The sequence below is a fragment of the Hemicordylus capensis genome, chromosome 5 (genome assembly GCF_027244095.1).
Source record: "Hemicordylus capensis ecotype Gifberg chromosome 5, rHemCap1.1.pri, whole genome shotgun sequence".
Classification (NCBI taxonomy): Eukaryota; Metazoa; Chordata; class Lepidosauria; order Squamata; family Cordylidae; genus Hemicordylus; species Hemicordylus capensis.
The window spans coordinates 250,320,073-250,338,127 of NC_069661.1; the positions used below are offsets into that span (position 1 = coordinate 250,320,073).

Sequence of the window (18,055 nt, forward strand, 5' to 3'; positions counted from 1 at the left end):
AATAATAATAATAATAATAATAATAATAATAATAATAATAATAATAATGAAGACCTTGTCCTCTGTCCAATAAATACCTTGGCCATGATCCTACCAGAGAAAGCTGTTGGACATGATCCTATCGAGGTTAAGCATGTTTAAATCCTATTGGTTTCAGTGGAAGAAGTGGATGCATGTATTGAAAGCAATAGAGATTTGAAAGCGCTTAACTTTGGCTGCATTGTAACCCTCGGCATCGCCTCATACATTGAGTGGTATAACACATTGAATGTTCATAACCAGAATGCCATTTTTGCATTTTCGATTTTAATGTCTGTCACTCATTTCTTTACTTCCTCCCCTTTACAACTGTGCCTATGCCGCGGGGAAGCTGATAGAAACCAGAAGGTTCTCAATCACATCCTCTGGAACAGGGGACATCACCCAATCCGCAAGCTGCTAAGCTGTTCCTCTCAACCTCCAGGAGAACTGGTCTTGTAGTAGCAAGCATGACTTGTCCCTTTAGCTAAGCAGGGTCTGCCCTGGTTGCATATGAATGGGAGACTAGAAGTGTGAGCACTGTAAGATATTCCCCTTAGGGGATAGAGCCACTCTGGATGAGCATCTAGGTTCCAAGTTCCAAGTTCCCTCCCTGGCAGCATCTCCAAGATAGGGCTGAGAGAGATTCCTGCCTGCAACCTTGGAGAAGCCACTGCCAGTCTGTGAAGACAATACTGAGCTTGATAGACCAATGGTCTGACTCAGTATATGGCAGCTTCCTATGTTCCTATGTAACCTCCTTTGAAAATACAGGCAGTAGAACTCTCTTTGAGAGGTTTACCGAGTTGGGGGCTGATTTTGAAGCCTTAAACAGTTGCCTACTTTGCCTCTACCATCAAGCTGACACTAAGGACATTCACACAATCAAGAACTGTGTTCTACCCAGGTCTGGGAGTTGCGTGTGTTCCCAATTTTTCATTGTGTGGAAGCAAGTTAGGAGGAAAACCTGGGTAGCCTTTCCTCCTACCTTACTTCCACACAATCACTTCTACCCAGGTTTTCCTCTAGCTTCCATACAACCGAAAGCTGGGAGCACACACAGCTCCCAAACCCAAGTAGAACACAGTTTTTGATTTTGTTAATGACCTCCCTGTTGAAGATACAACTCAGAAACCAAGGAACCAACTACAAAGGAAGAGGAAAGGTGACATTCATCCAGTTAACTCTGGGACAGTCTCTGAAAGAACTACTTTGGAGCAAGTTAGATGCAGATTATGATGATGATGTAATTACAGTGGGGTCAAAGGGACCCCAGCCACCTTACTTCTTGTGACAGTCCCGTCAGGTATTATTTTTAGAGGGCTGTGAGTGAGGTGAGGTATGGCTAACTTGAGGGGAAGAAGGATGTGGGGCTTGTGGGTTTTATTAAGGGCCCTGCTATTCCCCACTGCAATAAGTGAACACCTCATTAGTACTCCCAGTACCTTAAAGGATATCTCTCAGGATGTATAAGCTCCTTATGCCATAAACCTAAATATATGGGCACCTCAGTTCTCAAGCAAAAGGGGTATGTAGCACAGAGACTGAAGGAAACAAGAGAAGAGGTAAAAGGCCCAACCTGGTGCCCAAAAATAAAATACATGTACCTAATTTCATGTATTTCAATAGTAAATGTTTGAGATAATATTCCTTGCCCCAGAAAAAATGTTCATTAAAGCATGTGGGGCCATTTACATATATCAATACAAATTCGTACCACTTTGAGTTTTTGCGTGACTTCTTGGGAGAGGGGGATTACCCACTTATGTGGAAGCAAGTCTTGGCTGACATCAATAGAACAACCAAACACAGGTATTGCATGTACACACACAACACACACACACACACACACACACACACACACAACACAGTAGATATGTTTTAAGATCAGCTGCTATTTCAAAAGGAAACTAAGCTCTGCCTAGAAGCACACCCCAGTTTGATCAGGTGGATTTATCATCAAGAAAAGCTTTAGGATGTGGTGGAGTCAATTACATTCAAATACACTAAGAAAGAGAAGACCTTCGCTGGGTGGCAGAGCACCTGCTTGGTATGCAGAAGGTCCCAGGTTCAGTCCCTGGCAGCATCTCCAGGTAGGACTGGCAAGGACCCCTCTCTGAAACTGTAGGGAGCTGCTGTCAGTCAGTGTAGGCATTACTAAGCAAGACAAAAAAAATGGTTGGACTCTATAAGACAGCATCATATGGGTTGAAAGCTATTATCAAGTCAATATGGGTCAGAGTCAGGCCCAAGAACACTCAGATCTTAAGTTCATGACTCAGAAGTCAATTTCATTAGAATGCATGAAAGTAATTTCTCCAGATTAAGAGTGCATTTAGGTCTTTGACTCAAATCCTCATTTCAACCCACCTGGCCTAAACATATACAGAGAAATAAGGCACATTGACTCCAGCGGAGTCTATTCCAAGTAAGTAGGACAGTAAACAAGCACACTTACATCTCTGTCCTGAATACTCTGTAGTAAGATCTACTGAGTTCAAAGGGGCTTGCTTGATGGTAAATATGATCAGGATTTCTTTGAGAATAAGTACATCCCTTATTCTAAATATTTTTACTCAGAAGCATATGCCCATGAGTTAAATGAGACAAGAATGCTTAGAACCGCAGCCTTACCCGGAAGGAAATCCACTAAAATGGGTGTACTTTCTTAACCACACTTTGTATTCATATACATTTTCTGGGAGGTAAATCCCTCCTGTGTCAACTGATGGTTAGAGCTTAACACATTAGGTTTTAAGGCACACTGCTATACTTGTGTAAAGTGTGAATACAACAGTGTGTCCTACAAAGACACTCCTCAGTAGTACCGACAACTTTTCAATCAGATGCTGCAGCTGCAGACTTCCAGCTTGTGAAAAGCTTCACCTGGTGGATGGCTGCCATAGTTCTTTTAAAAGCACAAGAGCAGGCCAGCTCAATTTCTATCTGGCCAGTTCGCAACCTACTGGGTCAGAGAGCCAAGACTAGCGCCAAGGTACAGCCCAATCCTATGCGTGTTTACTCGGAAGCCAGACTCCTTAAGGTCAAGGGAGCTTACTCCCACATAAGCATGCATAAAAGGGCAGCCTTGAGGACTAGGCAGAGTTTCCTCTGCGTAATGTGTGAAGAGGGCCTTGTTTCTGTGAGCTAGTCAGGTGGGTAAAAAGACTGTGACTCTGTGCATATTTGCCTGGAAGCAAGCAATTTCCAAGTAAACATGCATAGGTCATAGGATCGACTTGAAAGCTTTTTTGGAGGAGTGAATGCCCTGTGTGCCCCCTGGACTAAACTGTATTTAGCCTGATCATTTGCTGGATGCCTCTCTGTTCAGATGCTCTCTTCCGACACGAGTCCCCGCTCCTTGGCCAGAACGGAATTAAAGTCCCCTCCCCAATCAATCCTGCATGGCCACTTAAACCAGGAGGCCTCGTGAAATTGACAAAAGCCTGCAGCGAGGACTGTTTGGGAAGTGGCTTTTCCTCTTTTGCAAGCAAACTTGGCCGCTTGGTTTTCAGAGCGGGGCGGGGAGGGGGGGCAATCCACCATTCAGGCCAGAGTCGAGTTTAGGCAAAGTTGTTGACTGCTGCTAACTCCCAAAGTGTTTCTGTGTGTCCCGCGCATCTCAAAATAATATTAATTCGGAAAGTAAGTGGGACTTTTCCTTCGATCTAGGCGGGCAGGTCTACTTGAATGTAAAACCTGCTGGATTCAGTGAGGCTTACATGCTCAGTATGATCTCATTGATCTCAGTAGGGTTTACTTCTGAGTAAACAGGCTGAGAACCGCCCCGGCACACCTGTTTATTCAGAAGCCTGAGTGGGTTTAATGGGATTTTAAGTTCTCGATAAATTACTATTTAGGATTTCAGCCTTATTTTAAAGTCAAATGATTACACATTTCCACTTAATTCAATTAGACAATCCCAGGTAAGTATACAAAAAACTGCAGCGCAGCGTTATAAACTGTTCATAATATCACTGAACACAACGTGGTTAACTCCCCAGTAAGTTAGCAAAGGATTGCAATGCAACCAAAGAGCGCGATCCTAGGCGTGTTTACTCGGAAGTAAACAGCATTTTGTTCACAGGAGTTTTCCTCTGTAAAGAATCTCCACTCAAGTCTAGTCGGAATCAGTGGGTCATATTTCAAGTCAACTTGTCTATAGCTGAAAGCTACTAATAAATCGGAACAAATCATACTAAAACCAAGTACAGGGTTATTAATTTCAAATAAATGGTCTTAGGGATCGAGATGAATAAGGCAGTTTTCTAGTATGACACATACACCGAAGCAAAAGCGTTTTTCTTCCTCAGAAATACAAGGTCTGATTTTTAAGAATTTGCAGAACTTTCCTGGGAATCTTGAACTGGTTTTACTTACTTATTTATTTATTTTATTTTATTAGCCACAAACTGCCCCGATCCCATCTGAGGCTTTTATCGTGTGCACACTTAGGGAAAGCCCCCTTGAACTCAGTGGGACTTACTTCGGTGTAAATTGTCACAGGATCGTCCTGAAAGTATTAGCACTCCTATCTAGCATATATTTCTGGAGCAAATTTCAATGGCCTCTATACTTTTTAAAGATACGATCCAGGTATTATTAACAGATTAGCTCTCCCACTTCAAAACACATGTATGATGGAAATAAAGACGCACTAAAATCGATCGCGCCTCCTTCCAAGTAAATCTACTCTGGATTGGCCTGTAATCTGGAAGTTCCACTGAAATAAATATAAATTCCTTCCTCCAAATAATACATTTATAATTAAGGACTAACAGCCCAATCCTAACTATGTCTACTCAAAAGAAGTTCAGAATTTTAAGGAAACTAGTTTCTTTAAGTGTGATTAAGATTCCAGCCTAGATTTAAGATTTAAGATTCCAGCTCTACATTTTCTCTTAATCGTTTGATGGATTAGGTTGACAGTACTTCGGGTGCTTTGGCAGTCTAGGCTAATGGGTAAAGCAGTCAAACTGGCAACTTTTTAGTCGAACTTTGTAACATGTTTATTGATGTTGCGAATTATACAGAAGTTAAATATACAGAGGGGTGTTAGGAGAAGAGAGGTTTTATTTTCCACCTTACACGAAAGAAAAAGTATGGCGCAGCACCCTAGCCAACCAAGTTAATATATTTGTTTTTAAAGACCCCTTTAAGTCCCCTATTTATTATGTCTACATAATAAATAGAACCTCTCTCCTTAACATACTCGTTTGGAAAGTCAGTGAACTCAAGGGTGAACCAGGCAGCCTGAATCGCAAAATCCTTTGGCTGGATTATTTTGTGAATCCGGTTGTCCAAAGGCCAACCTAGCAGCTTTCACCCATGACATTAAAAAGCACAATGAGCCATTCTAACGCCAGTTCTGCCATGTATAGACGTTGCCGATGCGGGATTCAAAGGGAACCTTTTTTCAATCTAATACGCGTTTCGAAACAATTAAGGTTTGTGGCTTTTGGCTGCATTGCAACTCGCTCTAAACTTCACGTGTGAAAACGTTCTCGGGCAGGAAATGCAAGAGTAAAACATATTCAAGGGAGATCAAAAGGGATTGCTTTGCAACAAAGAAGGGAAGGGTTAACTATTTTTGCAATATGTTGTAAAGACTCTAATAGGTGGGCAAGGCAATTATTAATCAGGGAGTAATATCGCTTGCTCAATCCACTAGAGTTGTGTGCGGCATTACTCAGCTCTCTGCCTAAACCAGCCTGTGCTTTGGGGTGTACCGTGTATTCCCTTCAAAAAAAAAAAACCCCACAACGTTGTATTACCCGATTTTGAAGACAATTCAAGAGGGATCTTGTTAAATAAAAAGTACCTTTTTAAAAGCCTCATTTTCTCTATCTTATTTCTCTATTTTTATAATATATAGCAAAAGTTATATATTACACAACAAACATCAAGTTAATCATACTCTCCTTAGTTGTCTGTATGCGTGCATTTTTGTCTAGTCCTACATCTATTTCCACGCTTCGCCTTTTGGTATGTGAATTTTTAATAATCGTGACAGAATACAATTCAGAGACAGCAAAATAGGCCCTGTAGTCGAGGTGGGCGAGCTTTTGAGTCACACAGATCCCTTCCTCCAGGGCTGCGTGTTAAAATCAAACACCAATACAATGAGCACGATCCAGCCAAAGTTAAAGACATTTTAGTGTCCATTGATTTTAACGGGGTTATTATGCACATGCTTAAGGCGGCAGCCCCTAGGAAACAAGCCCCCTTGAACTCAATGAGACTTACTTCTGCGTAAACAGGCATAGGATTGGGGCACATCGTTGCAATCCTAAGCATACTTTCTTGGGAAGGAAGTCTCATTGAACGCAATAGGCCTTATTAGTTATGAAACATTCTACTGTATGTCTCTTCAACTGAAATAAAAGAATGCTTAAAATGTGCCCAATAATTATATCCAGAATGCTGGGTCATGCCCAATAAATTCATCCAGATAGTTAGATAGATAGAGGAAGAGTTCTGTGTCACCTGAAAACTGACAGGCCACATTGTGAACCTCGGTAGGTCCTAACAAGGTCTCATTGTCTTTGGCCTGTGAATATTCAGCACAGATTCATACATACTAATAGGACACCGTCCCAATGAGACAATCATATCATTTCTTTTCCTTGACAGGTTTAATTCCAACATCTCACCCCGGAGGCTAATGTCATTAAACCTTTTTTTCCCCTTCCTTATTTTAGAACGGTTGCTTTTTCTCTTTATTGTCCAATTTGTTATCTCTCCCTCTTCCTAACGTTAATGGAGCAGTTTCGAAAACACTATCAAAAGAGTATATTGTGACATTCATTGATATTGTTGTTATTAAAAACCAGACGCGACAGCCAGAAAAACTCCAAGGGAGGAGAAATTGCTAACGACCCAGAATTTCTGGAAAGTTTTGGAACTGTTTGGTTGCAGGCCTGGGTCAATTTCCTCCGAAATATGGCCCAAATGAGCTCAGCAGGAATTACTTCCGAGTAAATATGTTTTGCACTGGAAGGCGGGGGGGGGGGTGTCCAGTCTCTCTCCACCTCGGCTTGTGGTTCGGGGTGTAATTATTAAGTGGAGAGAGTAAATACAGCCAGGATCCAGCCCAAGGGTGAAGCCTTTTTTTTAAAAAACACCTTGATTTCATCCTAAGCATTTCTACTCGGGAGCAAGTCCCACAGTGTTCCAGGGGGCTTGTTCTCAGGTAAAAGGGTGCAAGATTCGAGCATGAGCTCCTTAATCCTCTCGAAATCAATAGGACCTTTTAGAATTGCTTAATTTGGGGTGGATCGCGCCCATTCTAGTTTCCTGCTTGGCCAATGTCCCGATCCATAACTCAGTTAAGCAAGCTGAAAGCTATATTTAAAGCAGATTTGAAGTCTGACCCTAGATGTCTTCTGAAGCCTCACTGAGTTCCGCGGACCTTACTCCCAAGAAAGTACACTTAGATTTCCATTCTTACTCAAGACAATTCTATAAAAAATCAAGATGGGGCTTCCAAGCTTTCGGACTGAATTGTGCCACACATTTCCCTCCGAGAACTGGACCCGAGATGCCTAACACACATTTACACGGAAGAAAGCGCCACCAGTTTCACTGGAAGTGTAAAAGTAAATAACCCACGTGACGTGGGCCACGTCCCATTAAACTCAGTGGCAACTTTGCAAGTGTTGTGATCTTTTTCTCCGAGTTATGCACCGGCGCACGCTTGCTTAGAAGTAAGTCCTACTGCTGAGGCTTAAAGAGGGACTTCCTTCCCGAGTAAATATGCAACAGGATCGGGGCGCAGAAACCCTGGGACACGGACTGGATCGCGCTGCCGAGTTCAGTACGATCTCGTCTAGAAGGGCGGGAGGGCGGGTTAGGATCGTCTGCCAGGCCGGGTCTGCATGACCTCGTGTTAAGAGCCTTTCCCAGAAATGTCAGTTGCTAATGGATTCTCTCGGCTGCATTCAAACAGTGGAGAAGATCAACCGTGCAGAAGTGAGAGGGGAAAGAACACACACACACACACACACACACACACACACACACACAGCGCCGCTCTGTTCTGTTTCCGGGGCTTACTACCGGCTGTCAGATCTCGCCGGGGGGCGGGGGGGAGGCAGATCTGACGAACCCTAGCCTGGCTCTCTTGCGGGGCAACTCACCGTGATGGGCCGGGGGATACCGCTGCACCGTAGCCCGCACGGAGTTGCTGTAATACGGAGGGACGTGGTTGCCTTGCCCGTCGATGTTAAAAAGTACATCCACTTCCTCGGTCAGAGGATACTGCGTGGGGTCCATGTAGGAATGGCCCAGTCCTGGGTGATGGGAGTCCGGGTGCTGTCCATTGAGAACGGCCGGGTGATGGTGGCTGACCCACCGAGGCTGATCCGTGCTTACTTCCATGCTGTTCTCACGATCACGAAGCGGTGGCGGGTGGCTTTTTAAAAAAAATCCTCTACCCCGTGCAAAAAGGAGGAGGGGAAGGAGGGGGGGATCAGAGGGACAGGAAAACTAGAAGCCGCCAACAACTCGCTTAAAATGCATATAAAGTCGAGGGACGAGTTGGGGTGTCGGAAAGTGTCTATGGACAAGGGAAAGTGCTGGAAGGGTTGCTTCAAGAAGCGTCTCCCATGAAGCGGGAGAGAAAACCGAGAGGTCGGGAGAACCACCCGCAGGATGTTCCCAGCTTGCCTCTTCCTCTGCTTCGCAAGCTTCCTCCTCTCTTCCTTTGATCACCTGCAAAGAGGAGAATGAAGAAAAACAAAGGGGGCGGGAGGGGAGGAGAGAGAGAGAGAGAAAGTTAGTTTTTAAAAAAAAACTTTTTAAACTCTCCACTTTTTCCTTTTTTTCTTTTTAAGGCGCGGGAAAGGCAGCGCAAAGAGCTCTGTGTGTGTCTAAAGTCCTCCTCCTTTTCCTTAGAGCCTAGCAACTCACCTATCCGAAAAGCGAACGCTCCGCTCTCTCTTTCGGTCCCTGCAGCCTCGGCGTGAAGCTGCAGAGCTGAAGCTCTCACTGGGGCTACTACAGCCGCCGTCCTGCCGCTGGGCTCTTGGGAATTTTTTTTTTTTCCCGCCCCACTGTCTGGTCAATTTCACCTAAGCAGCGCCGGTAAAAGAGTTGCTGCGTCTGGGCTGGTGTGTGGTTTGGTTTGAGATCTGGCTCTTTGGGTGTGGGGTTTCCGATCGGAAAGGATGCAAAACGGGATGCCCAGAAAAAGAAGGCGACTTCGGCTTGCTATTTAATGATTCTGAAGGCAACTTTAAGAAAGAAAAGGAAAATTCAGCTTCAGAGGCGCGGGAGAGTTGGAGGGGAAGAGGTTCTTACAGAAACGCAAGGGGAAAAGAACCAGCGTTGGGAAAGTTGTAGGGGAGGACCCAGGGGAGAACTTGATCGGCTCAAATCGTACTCCCTGCTTTCCCCCACCTCTCTCTCCCCCCTCCCCCTTACTTCTTTCTCTCTCTTTCTCTCTTTTTTTAAAGGGAAGGCATTCTTTCAGAAAGAACCAGGATGGCGCCAGCCGGCTCAGTACTCACAGACAGCTGTGTCGAGACACAACTTAAGGAGGTTCCACTGTCATCAGCAGGGAGGGGGAGGAGCCTGTCAGTGAACGCGGAGGCTGGAGAGAGAGAGAGCGCGCAGCAAAAGGAAGCGAACTGTTGCTGGTCCCCCTCCAAAACTCAGAGCAGCACGCCTTCCCTCCCTCCCCTCCCCGCGCCCCACCGAAGCCGGAAAGAACCTATCCCTGCCCATGTTTTAAGTCTCTGAGAAAGTTAGCCATCCCCAGGATGGATTGAACTTCTAAAGTCGATTACTGCGGGGTGGGGAGGAGGTTGGAAAAAGACTATCCCTCTCTATTCCCTCCAAGGGCGGCTCCAGAGGGCAGGAGTGGGGTGGCATGCACGCCCCCTCCCCAAGTGGCTTGTACGCCCCCCGCCCCCATTTCTGTTTCAGAAATCGAATAAGTGGGACAGCGCGCCCACCCAGAAATGCACTTTGCCACTTCTGTGCTCCCCCCTCAATTTTTTTTTTCTTTCTCTTTCTGTATTATTCTCTTTTTCTCTCTCTCTCTCTCTTTCTGTATTATTTGAGAAAGCAGCCATTCCTCCAGGTACATAACACACCTATGGATTATTGGGCTGACATTTCAGAGGAAGGAATAGGAAGGTATAACTAAAAACACAGACCTGGATATAGTGTTTATATGATGAATTCTGCAGATTTAGCATATATCCCTGCTCAGGTTCGGGCGGGGGAGTATGTTTTTAAAATATGCTAACTAAAATGTGGCAGGTTTGTGTTGGTAGGAGGGTCTGCTGAATCAGTCTCTAGTTCGTGAGGAAAGTGTTTAAAATAAAAGTTTGCCATTTAAGAGTGAGAGGAAAGCGTTGCCCCCTTTTGCACGTTTTCCAGGGAATAAAATAAGGGGCAACGCAAGCCCACTGAACAGATATGTAATGCAAGACTGGGAAGATGAAAATAATGATAGAACTCATGACTATTTTGCTCCTTGCAAGCGAAAATGAGCAACAGAGAGAAAGAAAGTCCGTCTAAAAAGTTAACTCTAAATCGTAACCCACCCACCCCACGTTTCTAAAAATTATGACCATCCCATAATTAGCCACCTGGTCCGAGGAGACAAAGTAAACCTGCACCGGCCCTTATCCCCCAAGTCCTCCCTCTGGTCCGCAAGCCGCTGGCTCCTGAGAATGGAGGGGGCAGGGGAGGGCGAAGGGACGCCCTCTCCGCCAATCAAGAAGCAACAGGAGCAGTCTGCTTGCCAAGTCTTCAGGGATTGGCTGCTCGCCTGACGTTCGAACTTTGACTACTCTCTCTACGTTCTGTCCATTGAGCCATTGCATCCCCTAGTGGTTCATTCAGTCACAAGAACCGGGAGGAGCTGGTCGCTCGGTGTCTGGTTTTTTTCTATTTTTTTTTTTCTTTCCCCCAAGTGTGCAACAAGTTGTATCATCTTCCTTCCAAACCCCTCACTCCTTGAGCTCACATCGCCCCCTCCCCCATAGCCCACGTTCCATAAAGCAGAGCGAACGAGAAGAGTCAAAGTGGGGGGTGGGGTAGAAAATGCTTAGGAGAACCAGGCCGGGGCGCGGGGACGGGGGGGAGAACAGAATTTTGCAATGCACATCAGAGGGAAGGTGTTTTTTTGTGTGTGTGTGTTTTTAAACGGCTTTATTTGCTTTTGCTTCATCTGCCATTCTCCTCTGCTGGAAGTAAATGTTATTTTACTTGATTTTGTAAAAGAACGTCTTCCTCTAACTAGTTCGCCTTCAGATACTATAGTGCTTTCAGGAGTAATGTGGCGCCGATTCTAGGCAGGTTTACTCACAAGTAAGCGCCGCTCCGTTCAATAGGCCGTGTTCCTTGCTCAGTGTGTGGCTAAGAGTCGCAGCCTGAGTCACGCTGTTTATGAACGCCCACCAGAGATATTTCCACATTAGCTTTAATGAAGGTTACATTTTTTAGCGTAAAGAGCTTGTGGGTCGGCTTGATGGCTCCCTTTCTCTTCTCTCATTAATAGTTCTGCATCTCGGCCCTGTTCTGTTTCAGCGATCAGGAGTAGGTGCGGGGTGTTTAGCGTGCAACTTAACAGCAAAGGAAAAAATTGCCAGTAAGTCTCCAGATATTCGTGCCTCGGTCTCAGGCGCGAGGATATCAATAATCCTCAGCCCTCCAGGGCCCCTCAGTTTTGCAGCCAGAGCTATTGCAGACGGAGGCTTGCTTACTCTTGGAGGCCGCCTAAGTCCCGTTGAGCCAGCGGGGTCTACTTCTGAGTAAGAATCGCGCTTCGCAGCGGCTTGTAGCTCGCAGTCCACAAGAATCACATAATATCCACCGTTTGAAATTTTAAAAATAAAAATAAAAATAACCTAAACGAAACCTGACCCCGAAATGAACGGAAATGGAATGCAACTGGGAAATAGTGGCATGCATGGGCGACTCGTGAGTAATAACATTAACTAGGCTGACTGATTTTATTTTCCTGTTCCAAAGCGTACAGATCAATGGTACGTGCTTATTTTTCTTCCTCTATCCGTCGCAGCTAAAAGAGCGTTTACTCTGTTTGCCGCCTTCACATCTACGATACTTCTCCCTTACAAATCCACATAGAAACCCAGATCACTTCACGATTCATTATTCTAACTATAACTGTTGGAGAGTGAGACTTTCTCTCTGCCCTCTCCAGTGGAGATCCAGTGGAGCACGACGATTTACAGTGTATTTTATATATAAAACAGGACGAAATCTATGCAAAATCCACCACCCACAGGAATGTTGCAATCAGTCGATTATACAAAGTTCATTTAATCGATTAATTGCAAGCTTGTGCTACCTATTTCTCCAAAAGTAGTCACCTGTGCGCAAATATTCGAAAACTGATAAGTATCCATTGCTACTTCAACAATTTTAATAGTGTTTTTTTTTTAATGGTTATAAGACTCTGGACGTTTTCCATTACATCTCAACTAAAATGTAAATGGATGAGTCAAATATGATTGTCCAGAGCGCTTGGAGTAGATTACATCTGCGATACTTTCTTCCATCTTATATTTATTTATTATTTCTCTGTGTAAACCACTCTGAGCCATTTTTGGAAGTGTGGTATAGAAATCGAATCAATCATCATCATCATCATCAATTTGCTACAGTTGCCACACTTGCTAGGAGAAAGTCCTATTGGACATAGTGGGGTTTACTCCTGAGTAAACATGTGTTGGATTGCTTTGTACACTGAGATTGATTTTTTATCTCCCCATTCCCAATTACCAACTGTGGACAATTATTGTTTTGTCTGAAGACGGGGTCCTCCGTGGCAATTCCATTTCTCATTGCTCTTTGGGGGGTAGTTACAAGAGGTTGATTCTTTAAGTCACATAATTCTTAGCATTTATATGATGCTTCAGACACTTCGCATATATTATCTTGCAACAGTCCTTACACAACCGAATTTTGCAAGAGCCAGTGGGCTGATAGGATGAGAAAAATTACTCAGAGTAGTCCCATTGAAATTAAATGAACACGTTATGCAATGCTTAACTTGTCTTTTTAATTTCAGTGGGACTGCTTTGCGTAATTTGACACTTCATCGCCTTGCATGGAGATTGCTACTCCTCTTTGAAGCTCGCAGGGATGGCCTTGGGTGAGCACTTCTCTCCTGACCTACCTTACCTCGCAAGGTTGCTATGAAGAGCAAGGGGCCAGCTATATAAGCCTTAGATCAAGCGTGAGGAACAAAACCACCCGGTGAGGCAGGCCAGCTTTATTATCTCCGTGTTGTGTTAGGCAGGGGAGAGGAGACAGAGGCTCTCTCGTGATTACGTGGCAGAGGTGAGATTCGAACCAAGAACTTCGGGTTCCCTCTGTCAGGCATTTGCAGGTGTCAGAACAGAGGAGGAAAGGCAATGGGACAAAGCCTGGCTCTTAGCCCCTCTTCTCTCTCGCCTCTGTGCTCCTGGATTGACAGATGGCAATTGGGGGTGCGGCGCCCGCCTGCTGCTGCTGCCGCCACCTTGGTAGCCCCCTCACTAGCCCAGCCTGACCGACGCCACTGGACGCTGACGCCACAGGGCGAGCTTCGCTCCATCCCGCAGGCCCTGGAGTGGCTGCAGGATGGATCCGAAGACTCTGGAGTGGACTACAAGGAGCGGGCTGCCGCTGGGCTGAGGGCTCCCAGCACTGGACACGTGCAGGAATGTACGCGTGCCACCGCTTCTGCAGACGTTACTTTCGCTTCCCATCCCAAGCAAGAATGCGCTCTGATCAGGGCTGAAACTTGGCAATAAGTCCTTTAAGGCTGCTAGCCCATGTATACTGACCTGCGAGTAAGTCTCTTGCATCCAGTGGGGTTTGCTTGACATGCTCATACTTAATCCGAGACATGCCTAGGATTGGGTTTAAAAGAGGCGTGGAGGACAACGGAGGTTTGCTCGTTTTACAGCAGAATCGCGCCTGTGTTTCCTCAGAAGTAAGGCTCACAGAGTTTCATCCCTAGTTTAAGGATTGCGACCTTAATCCCAGACGCGAGGAGAGAAGGTGTGAGAAGGAAAAAGCGCTCTGCACTTGTTCAGCAGGAGACCATGGGGATTCGAGACCATGAAATGTAAACCAGCAAAAGAGCCCTATTCAGACATTATGTTGTGCCTGCATTTAGATGACTGTCCACACCTATCTGTATTTATGTGAATGAATGTACCTGCGTTCATTTTAAAAGTGAACCAGGATGCAGGCCTCCTGAAATGCAGGATGCAGATGCGAAGTGTACCTGCGTTCAGTGTAACATGTGAACAACTGTACAGATCTGTATACACGGTTCACAATTGAATATAATGTGTGAATAGGGCTATGATAAACAAATGTTTTAATTTCCGACTTTCTTTCTAAAAAGAAAGCCGCGTAAAGTACTAACAGCGTAAGTAACATAAATTGGTGATTCCTATATAGGCAGGGTAGAAACACACTACGTAGAAGTCAATCGGGAGCAAGTTCACGCACTAATTCTATCTCACGTGGCTTGACCTGAGCAGTTTTTAAGATGCTTATTCGAAGGAATACTCTATATTCGTTGACAGGCAAACCAAAACAATGATTTTAAAAAGAAAAGAAAATTGAAAACAAGTTGACTTGCAGCGCCATCTGCTTTCGCGTAGCTGACTTCAGTGATTACTCTAGAGTAAAAGAACGCACCATTCCTCCCAGGGTATAGAGGAAAGAGACTGAGCATGTTTCCTTGGAGGCAAGTCTCACTTCGTCCAAATTATGGTTATACTCAGGTTATTAATCTGCCCAGGTGTGTGGAATGGGCCTTTTAATCAAACAATTTTAATCGAACAATTCCGCCTTTTAAACAGAACTGTTCTTCTCAGGTAAGGATCAGCTAAGTAAAGATCAAGTGTACCGTCAAGTCGATTTCTACTCCTGGCGCCCACAGAGCCCTGTGCTTTTCTTTGGTAGAATACAAGAGGGGTTTACCATTGCCTCATAGGAACATAGGAAGCTGCCATATACTGAGTCAGACCATTGGTCTATCTAACTCAGTATTGTCTTCACAGACTGGCAGCGGCTTCTCCAAGGTTGCAGGCCTCCTCCTGCGCAGAATGAGATGATGCCTTTCAGCATCTTCCTGTATGGCTGCTGCCCGATATAGGTGTTTCCCATAGTCTGGGAAACATACCAGCGGGGATTCGAACCTCTTGCTCCTTAGGCAAGTTACTTCCCCACTTCGCCACTTAAGGTGGTTAAAATCAACTACATCATCACCTGTGATGGACTGAACGTAGTCCAAACGCAGATTTCTTAATTTCTTGCAATATACACCACAATCAATGAATAATTCTGCAATTGCAGGGGAAGTTTTTTTAGTCTGAACGTTCCGTTCAGCTTTCCTGGGTAGAGAGAAGTCACTGTCCCACATCCGGCTAACAACGGGGGATTGGGCTGCAGGGCCACGGAGCTATACGTGTTTATTCGGAAGTAAGTTCCACACAGTTCAGTGGAATTTACTGGCAAGGAAGCGTGCACAAACTTGAAGCCTTGAATAATTATTCATACACTCTCCTTTTCTTTTCTGAAATTAACGTCTTGTCAAGTCCCCAGCAGTTCCAAGGGGAATTCCCTTCTCTGAAAGGACATTTGCTTACTCAAAGATGCAGCCACAGCTTCTCTAGAGAGAGTCTCTTGGTCCTTTGGGGTTACAACGGGATGTCGATCACTTTGATAGCCCTCTTGAGAAAGAAACAGGTAGGTAGATTCACCACGGCCTTGAAACTGAAACAGCGAAGCGGCGGAGGTGTTGGTTGTTGTTTTCCCACCGTGCACATTTCCTTGACACTGCAGCCCTGTTTAGACATTGTTCTACGTGCGTACAGGTGTCTCTGCATACATGTACATGTGTTTCTGTGAATGTACATGTACTCATTTTAAAAATGAACCATGGACCCGTCCCCTCAGATATATGGTGCAGACAGGAAGTAGACTTCTGTATATGCATTGAACCTAACACGTTAATAACTACACGTGTACACCTGTGTACACACAGTACAGAGATTGTAGGTGCCTTGAACATGATGTGTGGACAGGTTTTATATCCCATGGTGCTAAATGGTGCTTGCTTGCAAGCTTAGAATCTAGAACCAGCGGTGTCTGCTTTCAAGTAAGGCTTCAGTCCTATGCACGTTCTTGTGGATCTAGCCCGCCTTCCACTTCTGCGTGCCTGCTTTTGCGAAGCTTGCAAACGCCATCCCTTGCATCTTTCCCCAGAAGTAAGTCCCGCTGTGTTCAACAGGACTGACTCCCATATAAGCCTGCATAACTTGCATAAGTATGCTCAGGTACTTGGAAGAAACGCCCATTGAACAGACTGGAGCTTGTATCGGAGTAAGCGCCCATAAGATCAATGCTGTTAGGGACACATTGCACGGCGGGGGGGAATTGGGCGTGGGGGGCGGGCACGGAAGGCGCAAAATGCATTTCTGGGTGGATGAACTGTGTCCCAAATACGAGATTTCTTAAACAGAAAGGGAGGGTGGTTTGCGGGGCAACGATTTTTTTTTCTGGGTGGGCGCTTGCCTACTCACCTACCCGGCTTTGGGCACAAAGCATCCTGGATCTCAACTATTTCGGCTTAAGCAAGTTGGGGATTGTTAGAGCAACGGAGCTTGGGCATGATTTTTTATTTTTTTAAAAGAATTGTTCGATTAAAAAAAGAAAAAGAAATGAAGGGCGCACTGAAATTAAGCAGCCCCCCGCCCCGTGGCGTTGCCCTCTCTCTTCCATCAGCATGTGGCGAAGGACTCTCCCACTCACCCCTCCCTGCCTGCAGACCACCGTTCCCGGCAGCTGCGAGGTTTGGCTCGGCGCTCGCGCTCTCGCTGGCTCTCAGCTGGAAAAAATCTACAAAGCGCGGGCCATGATCTCAGACACACGCCCCTCACCTTCAAATCGAATTAAACGCCCCCGCTCCCTCCCTCCCTCCTCCTCGGCCGCCCCTTTCCCAGCGCCAGGGCTCAGGCTTCACTCCCCCCTCCCCGCGGTTGTTTTGCTAATTGCTCCCAACAATGGGCTCCTATTAGGGCAAAACTGTCAATTAAAGCCCCTGCTGGCGGGGGTGGGGTGGGGAGGGGAGGGGAGGGGAGGGGGGAGGACCGGCGATAGGCTGGATTTCCAACTGGCAGAGAAGCCCGAGCGGGGAATTTAGCCGGAGCTGAATTCCGCCGAAGTGGAGCACACTGGATCAAAGCGCGGAGCGGCTTTCTTTCTCTGCGTCCAGATCTAGCTGGGCACCTAGCAGCGTTTCCTCGGGAGTAACCCGAGTTGCCTCGGCGGAGCTTCCTCCCAAGAGGAGTGAGTGACGGGCAGTGGTTAGGGTAGTGGAGTTTGGCCAACGCATCCAAGTCCTCACTCAAGCCCTATCCACACTTAATGTTCAGCGCGTGTACGCTGGAGCCCAAATGAGACATTCTGTTGAACGTTCTTACGCGCACAGGTGCAGCATTCACACGTTATGTTGCACGCAGGTGCAGCGGCAGGACTCTTCCTAGCTGTACCCTGCAGTTGAAGGGGCCTGTAGCCAGGGTCACTTTTAAAATGAACGTGGGGGCAGTCTCCTCGAAGGAAGAGCGGGGTATAAGTGTAAACAAACAAACAAATTCACCTGCAAATATGTACGGACACGCATATTCACAAACAGTCTAACGTCTGAACGGAGTCACAGCCGGGAGCAAATTGCCTGCCTCGGGATCAGCCACTTTCTTTCAGTCTACCCTGCCCCCAGAAGATTGTTGTGAGAGGATGAAGTGAGGGTGACTCCGGTCCATGGATTTGAATGAAGGGTGGGACATAAATTCCCTTTCTTGCAGCACTCAGAGAGTTGTCCTTTGACCAAGGCTGTACAGCCGGACTTACTTCAGAGAGACACGCATAATGGTGCTGCAGGGTTTTTTTCCGATTCCTAAGCCTCTCGTCTTAGGATCCGCTCCTAAAGATATGTTGAGCATAGGCTGCTGTCAGGTTGCGACTCATTTGAGGAACCGGGGCCTTTGAATGCCTG

The 18,055-nt window shown here is 45.9% G+C and overlaps 1 protein-coding gene across 13 annotated transcripts in view; it reads right to left on the reverse strand.

The window, feature by feature from the left end:
* The window catches only part of GATA3 (GATA binding protein 3), an 85,750-nt gene that overhangs the window by 56,450 nt on the left and 11,245 nt on the right, over positions 1-18,055 (reverse strand). For 2 of the 13 annotated variants that reach the window (XM_053258306.1, XM_053258296.1), the window contains exons 1-2: positions 8,929-9,494; positions 8,157-8,730 (exon numbers count right to left, since the gene is read on the reverse strand). In XM_053258306.1, the coding sequence (XP_053114281.1) occupies positions 8,157-8,397 (241 nt within the window). In that variant the 5' untranslated portion in view covers positions 8,398-8,730; positions 8,929-9,494. Of the gene's footprint in view, positions 1-8,156; positions 8,731-8,928; positions 9,500-9,527; positions 9,673-10,616; positions 10,963-18,055 lie in introns of those variants that run through there. The other 11 variants (XM_053258299.1, XM_053258303.1, XM_053258297.1 and 8 more) reach the window with 10 other exon arrangements.